This window comes from Neodiprion pinetum, chromosome 5, assembly GCF_021155775.2.
Source record: "Neodiprion pinetum isolate iyNeoPine1 chromosome 5, iyNeoPine1.2, whole genome shotgun sequence".
Classification (NCBI taxonomy): domain Eukaryota; kingdom Metazoa; phylum Arthropoda; class Insecta; order Hymenoptera; family Diprionidae; genus Neodiprion; species Neodiprion pinetum.
The window spans coordinates 26,414,578-26,422,024 of record NC_060236.1 but is presented as its reverse complement, the minus strand read 5'-3'; the positions used below and the strand labels follow the sequence as shown (position 1 = coordinate 26,422,024).

At 37.3% G+C, this 7,447-nt stretch overlaps 2 protein-coding genes across 7 annotated transcripts in view; one reads left to right on the top strand and one right to left on the bottom strand.

Moving 5' to 3' along the window:
• The first annotated feature begins 322 nt into the window (after window positions 1-322).
• rb (adaptor related protein complex 3 subunit ruby) lies at window positions 323-6,938 on the top strand. Of its 3 annotated transcripts, none has more exons than XM_046628515.2 (10): window positions 448-805; window positions 999-1,074; window positions 1,304-1,885; window positions 2,165-2,461; window positions 2,553-2,820; window positions 3,224-3,946; window positions 4,442-4,744; window positions 4,820-5,091; window positions 5,710-6,077; window positions 6,375-6,938. In XM_046628515.2, exons 1-10 carry the CDS (start codon window positions 672-674, stop codon window positions 6,520-6,522), a joined length of 3,171 nt encoding a protein of 1,056 aa, XP_046484471.1. In that variant the 5' UTR covers window positions 448-671; the 3' UTR covers window positions 6,523-6,938. The 3 variants fall into 3 exon arrangements, with proteins under 3 accessions (XP_046484472.1, XP_046484471.1, XP_046484470.1); XM_046628514.2 differs by having other exon boundaries at window positions 450-805; window positions 4,436-4,744; XM_046628516.2 differs by lacking the exon at window positions 6,375-6,938 and having other exon boundaries at window positions 323-805; window positions 4,436-4,744; window positions 5,646-5,941.
• Window positions 3,675-7,447, bottom strand: part of LOC124220103 (protein FAM169B-like) — a 6,246-nt gene continuing 2,473 nt past the window's right edge. For all 4 annotated transcript variants that reach the window (XM_069136710.1, XM_046628558.2, XM_046628559.2 and 1 more), the window contains 3 exons: window positions 7,164-7,343; window positions 5,667-7,059; window positions 3,675-5,171 (listed from right to left, as the gene is read on the bottom strand). In XM_069136710.1, coding sequence (XP_068992811.1) covers window positions 6,935-7,059; window positions 7,164-7,343 — 305 coding nt within the window. In that variant the 3' untranslated portion in view covers window positions 3,675-5,171; window positions 5,667-6,934. The remainder of the gene's footprint in view (window positions 5,172-5,666; window positions 7,060-7,163; window positions 7,344-7,447) is intronic.

Here is a 7,447-nt window from a genome sequence, read left to right as displayed (position 1 = left end):
AGCAACGCGTTTATTCCGTCTCAATCTAGAGTGCTAACCACATAATGTGTTATGACAAACTATGGTTAGTTTTAACCTGCAACACCAGATGACAGATGACGCACGATACAGTTGAAGGCGGCGTTTTTGTTTTTTCGCTCAAAGTCATCAAGTTTAGGAGTCAAAGAAAAAGGTAGCATCATTTCAATCTTCTATTTCAATGATTCCACGAGTAACTAGGTATAGGCGGTATAGGCAATCACCAGTACACTCTTTCTCTCTCTCTCGCTCTGCGGCGTGAGCAGTTGAGGAACTGCACTTGTATGGGTGCGTTCTGATTCTTAGCTCCCGGCGCTGTCAACTATCTTTTATCTCTTTTGCACTCCCGAGTTCGTGATCAGCTCTGCCTCTGTTTTAGTGAGTTTTTTAGCGCTGCAAGCTAATTTCGGAACGCATCCTATGTAAGTTTGTTGCGCAAGGTTGAGTAGCGATGCAAGCGCAAAAATTAACTCAGTGACGGCAGCTCACCGAAGCTGAACGACCACACAGAGTTTAGTGATAGCTGTCAAATACCCGTGAAGAATCATAGATAGCTATTGTAACATATTAAGGATAAATGCATTAGAGATATTTTTTCACCGTTAAACGAACGTAACTCGGTCAATCGCCATTCAGCGAGTTCCGTAATAACAATGTTGTCGGCAGCGGCTAATACCATGTCTAACAACGGGGGTTCGTACAGCAATGACAGGCCCGCAAGCGCTGGTGAACCAGAATTGGCGACCGACGCTGCTTCTGGAGGATTTTTTCACTCTGATTACAAAAAGTAAGCCGTATTTTCGCACACTTATTAAACACTTGCCAATCGCAATGAACCATGAACATATTTACTACCGGCTAAATTCCGTCGATCCCGATCGAAGAGGTTAGAACAGTACAAATTAAAACGTATGTTTTCACATCGATTTTGATTCTTCGATTTTTAAGTAGTTTACTTCATTCATTACGCTTCTTACTAGACATGAAGATCTCAAGCAGATGCTCGACAGCAACAAAGACGGACTTAAACTGGAGGCCATGAAACGAATTATCGGGGTGAGTGAACATTGATAACTCAGATCTGTTCAAACCTATGTGAAAATTTAAGAGCTTCAACTGAGTTCCGATATCCGCCCCCCTTTGATCCAGAAGATGTCAGTCAAATTTCTGAAGTTCGGCAAATATGACAGAACATTATCGAAACATGTCTTTGCCAACTCAAAATTAAAATAACACAAATACACAGATATATGAAAACAATTTTAATCGTATGATGTGCCTTCAGATGGTGGCGAAAGGTAGAGATGCATCGGAGCTTTTTCCGGCGGTGGTTAAGAACGTCGTATCAAAGAATATTGAAGTGAAAAAATTGGTGTACGTATATTTGGTACGTTATGCAGAGGACCAACAGGACCTGGCCTTGCTATCGATATCTACATTTCAACGAGCTCTGAAAGATCCGAATCAGCTGATAAGAGCCAGTGCCCTGAGAGTTTTGTCAAGTATCAGGGTATCCATGATTGTGCCTATTGTCATGCTAGCCATTAAAGACTCTGCAAGCGACATGTCTCCCTATGTTAGAAAGACAGCTGCTCATGCTATTCCAAAACTCTATTCGTTGGATCCGGAGCAAAAGGAAGAACTCATCGCTGTTTTAGAAAAATTATTATCAGATAAAACTACTCTAGTCGTTGGATCTGCTGTTATGGCCTTCGAGGAGGTCTGTCCGGAAAGAATTGATTTGATTCATAAAAATTATAGAAAACTTTGCAACTTATTGGTGGACGTTGACGAATGGGGACAAGTCGTTATAGTCAATATGCTTACCAGATATGCTAGAACACAATTCACCAATCCCAATGCAGATGTGAGTAAGATAAACAGAGTATGCGAAAGAAAACGATCAAGTAATTCGAAATATTTGGAAATTTGTGATCTTTTACACTCATGTGAGAACATTTATTCTGAACCAGAAATTTTTTAATACAATCAAAGTCTTGTGTAAGAAATGTAGCAAAAAGATATCTACAAGAAATTTTATATGTCCAAATTCGCAACATTTGCAGTAGTTTGAAAAAAAAAATTCTTTCACAATGCCGACAATCTGATGAAGGATTCCACTGACGATTCAAAGCTGGTTTTCCAGGATGCAGAGGAGGAGGAAAATCGTCCATTTTACGACTCCGATTCGGATTCATCCAACTCAAAGAAGCCTAAATTTTCTCTAGACCCGGACCACCGTTTGCTGTTAAGGAATACCAAACCACTTTTGCAGAGTAGGAACGCATCGGTAGTGATGGCTGTTGCACAGCTATACCACCATGCAGCACCTCGCAGCGAAGTGATGATAGCTGCAAAGGCGTTGATCAGGTTATTACGCGGCCACAGAGAAGTTCAAAGTATAGTTCTTCACTGCATAGCGAGCATATCCATATCCAGAAAGGTAATTAAATTGAAAAGAAAACAGAATATTATACAAAAGAAAACGAAATTTCTTTCCCAGAATTATCAAAGAAGTTAATGAAATTTTTCAGGGTATGTTCGAGCCTTTCCTGAAATCGTTTTTTGTCAGAACATCGGATGCGACACACATCAAGCTACTGAAACTTGACATTCTTACAAATTTAGCAACTGAAACCAGCATCGGTGTTATATTGAGAGAATTTCAGACTTACATTTCTAGCAGCGACAAGGAATTCGTTGGCGCTAGCATACAGGCCATTGGTAGATGTGCCAGTAACATCAAGGAAGTTACTGATACGTGTCTGAATGGCTTGGTTTCTTTGTTGAGCAACAGAGATGGTAAGTTGATAAGAATACTTGTTTACTTGCGCATTGTTCATCGTCCTCTCTCGAAATTTGAGCACACAATAGTAGACAAAAACTTTGATACATATCGATCTTCCGAAGTACACTTGTTGGTGTGGAAACTGGATTGACTTATGATTAAATTAGTGACTACAAAGATTTCCCATTAATTTGTATGATTACTGCAAATATAAAACTGCACAACAAAAATTACATGAAGCTTCATGATTATTCTTGGTAGAATCTTTTATTACTAGCTACTAGTATCGTATCTACTAAACAAGAACAAAAACGTAAAATAATAAGATGCATAAAATCTTTACAATCAACTTTGTAGGAAATATTTTCATGTGATCACATGAAGCAATTACAATTAGTAATATTTATCTGATCACAGAGGCCGTGGTGGCTGAAAGTGTGGTGGTCATCAAGAAGCTGTTGCAAACACAGCCAAACGAGCACAAAGATATAATAGCGCATATGGCAAAACTGATGGATTTTATAACTGTCCCTCAAGCTAGAGCTTCGATTCTATGGCTTTTGGGAGAGTACTCAGACAGAGTGCCAAAAATAGCTCCAGATGTGCTGAGAAAAATGGCCAAGAGTTTCATAAACGAACAGGACATTGTAAAGCTCCAAACGCTGAACCTCGCGGTGAAGTTATATCTATCAAATCCGAACCAGACCAAACTTCTCTGTCAGTACGTCTTCCAGCTGGCTAAGTATGACCAAAATTATGACATTAGGGACAGGGCCAGATTCCTCAGGCATTTCATATTCAATCAAGATGGCGGAACCGCCGAAACCAAGTTATCACAGTTTGCCAAGAAGATATTTTTGGCACCCAAACCAGCCCCGATGCTGGAGTCTAGATTTAAAGACTCCCAGTTCCAGCTGGGCACGCTCTCTCATTATCTTGACACTCCTTGTGTCGGTCATCACATTTTACCACAGTTTCCAGAGGTTGCACCAGACCCTTCTGTCAGAGATGTCGCCGAGCCAGTAAGCGCCCATGAAATAAAAGATGAAAGACACAGTAGAAAGGAAAAGAGAGATAAGAAGGCGACAAAGGAGAAGGAGAAGAGCTTTTATAGCGAGGATGAGAGCAGTCCTGCGGAAGGTAAGAAAAGATGGAGTGAGGAGCATGATTTATGTAGGAATTTAAGCAATTGTCAAATGATGCTGAGACTAGCGGAAGAAGCTAAACTCGCGAAGTTATGGACAGTAAGGGCCAGACCACTGCAGTTTGATTCTCAACAGGCTACGTTGAACGGTCTCAGTAGTATAAACGTGATATTTCTTTTATTAAACTCAGCCCTAAATGTTGACACCCATGGATCGTTTTGTAAGAAATTTCCTTATATCCTTTTTTGAAATTTTTCACAATCGTTTCCAAAGTATTGTTTGCAAACCAATCATTGTCAGGCGTCATCTCTTTCTACTGTAATATTTTGCAGTCGAGTTTGGAAAATTTCAAGATATCTGCCCGTCGAAAATTTCATTACAAATTAATCCATAGGTTTGAAAATTCAATGCCGAGTTTAATGAAACCAATTTTGCGTTTATATTACAGCGACGTAAATAAAATTGAAATGAAGAATACAATTAGTTTCAGAGTCTGAGAGTGAAGACGAGTCTACCGATTCTTCGGAAAGTTCGTCTGAGGATAGGGAGTCCTCGGAGTATTCTTCCGATTCTGATAAGTACTCCGAAGAGGATGAAAAGAAGAAGAAGAAAAATGTGATTAAGAAGTTGAACAACAGTGACAGCGGATCCAGTTCCCAGGATTTTGATAGCGAGAATGAATCTGATAGCGAGGAATCCGAAGAGGAAGAAAAGCCAGTTAAAAGAGAGGGTAAAGAAGATGCTAAGGAAAAGCCAAAGAGCAATCTTGATCTGCTTTTGGATTTGGATGATGGTGCGTGATTCAAAATATTTTCTTGGTTCAATATTTTCATGGATCAACTGGTTAATTCGGATCGTTTCTTTTCAGTGATTCCAATAACTCCAATAATGACACCGAGTCTCGGTGGTTTCTTGACTCCAATGAACCCGCTGCAGCTGAACGGAGTGACGGAAGTAGCAGCCTCTTTTATTCCCATCAAGGCCACAGAACTGCTTAATAAAGTCAGTGGAAAAGGACTGAAACTTGATTTTAGGTTTACCAGATCTCAGCATCTCGTTAGCTCTGCTATGAATAGCATTGAGCTAACGTTTTCTAACGAAAGTAGCACTACCATAAAAGATATCAAAGTTGGAAACAAGGTGAGGTTGTCCACTATGAAGGGTGTTAATTCCTCTTTGCTGCTTGTTTGTTGTTTCATTCATTCTTTGTTTTTCTTCTCCTGTTAATGAAGGATGTAGAACTTTATCAACTTTTCTGAACCGTTAAATAACTTTACTTTGTAAAACTAGCCAGTAATTTTGGTAACCAAATCGTAATGTGATAATATTCTTTTCAAGTATAAAAAAACTTTTTAAGGTGTGTTTGATCCCTTTAAAACCAACAAGTTTTGCTTTGTCAGACTGACTCTTCCTCTACAACTTGCGATGAGTCAGTTTATAATCGATTTTCAATATAAAGATGCTCGTGTTTTGAAACTACTTCAATTTTAATCTAATTTTTTACTTTAACGTCTTTGAAATAAATTATAACCAGATTTAAACTTTAGGGGCAGATGAGTATAAAAATTATACAGAACTGAAATCTAATAGCAGAATGTTCTATACTACAAGTTCAATGCAAAGTTAAAAAGCTATTGAAAAATTTACCATGTTTCCAAAACTTCTATTTATCGTAAAAATATTGATTTTTACAGGTTAGCCAAATACCAACTCACCGTCTCACGATAAAACGGAATGACGATAGTTTTCTCCTTTCAGAATCTGCCACCGGGAATTCAAGTTCACGATTTTATGCCAATACAAATACTTCAGCCGAAAACGACATCATCTTCAACAATTGGCGTTAACTTCAACGATTCAACGCAGCCGGTTAATTTAAACATAAATTATCAAAAAGACAATGAAACGCTGTCGTCCTCAGTAACAGTCAAAGCACCCGTAGGTGAATTAGTACGATCTGTAATGGTGACTGAGAGCTTCTTTACCGCGGAACAGGCCAAGTTGAAAGGGATGAATGAGCATGTGGTGAAAATAGCTTTTCCTGGACACAACAGAAAAATTATATCACAGAAAGTATTCGAATCTGCCAATGTTGCTCTGATTTCTAGTGAAGGCAATATATTAAGGTAAGATATTTACCAACTTTCAGTCGCTTTATTCAGACATAGAAAACGTGAAGTCTTATAAGTTTGTATTTTCTTTTCATGTCGAACAAAAAATTTTTATCTTCGATTTCGGATTATTTTCGTCGCAAAAGTGACTATTCTAGAATTACCTGAGCTGAATTCTCTTTCCTTATTCTTTCTTTTTTCCTTCAGTAAATTTTCCGTTTCATTTAAATGCTATAAAATTTTCCAATTCTTAAAATCATACGTAATTGATGGTTACACGAAATAAAAATAGTTTTCAAAATCTGGTTACAGGTTCGCGGCGCAGACTTTAGCCTCTAAATCGTTAGTGTTGATAACAATAAAAATCGGAGAAACTGACGATTTGGAGGTATGCGTAAACTGTGAAAAAATGGTGATAGGATCGATGCTGCTCAACGACATTAAGGCTAATTTTAAATAAACCCGCCTTCTTAATCTTAATGTTATACATAATTGATATAAAAACGATAGAGATCAAATTCGAAAAAACAAACAAATTTTCTCACCCCACCCGCATATTTCATTCCATGTTCAATCACACTATATATATTAAAAGACTAACATTGAATTGGGAAGTAAAACCGGATTGAAAGTATACATGTGTAAATCATATGCATGTAACGTATATTGTATATTATACTGATATCATCTCTAACCATTTTAACCATCATTTTTCTTCTTAATATTTTTTTTATAAATATATATATAATAACAAATGTTATCCAAATAATAGCTATATATATATATACATATATATACACACGTTATTGAATTATTAATTCGATTTTTTGTTTTTCTTTTTTTTCCCAGCTATCCAATTAAAATCAATATAATTAACTTTTTCTTTTATTTTGCAACCCATACCATACCAATTTTTTGTTTCCCTCGTTACCGCCGTCTACAATTTCCCAAAATTTCAAACGAAATTCTTTGCTTTTCGTCAAAAATCTCGCCAAGACTGCAGTTTGTGGACGGAAGAAAAAAGAGAAAGAAAAAAATTAAAATAAAAATATTTAAAGTTAATGAGTAATCGATCTGTACAAATAAATGAGTAAACAAAACCTTTAGACATTCCATCCGATATCGGACGTGAAAAGCCAATGTCTTCGTTTGGAAACATTTGCGTTATTTTAGTTATGATTTCAGTGCCGATTCCATTACCTCTACATTCTGAACGTATGTAGGCCGTATCTAGCACTGGCATCGCGTACTCCACTTCACTTTCAGGGAATATTTTCGTACCTGTAAAAAAAACAATGTCATCAAATATTAATATTTTTTACAGCTTTTCACAGTCAATGACAAATTTCCTTAAGCATCTAGTCGAGGTGAAATCCAACTTGTGT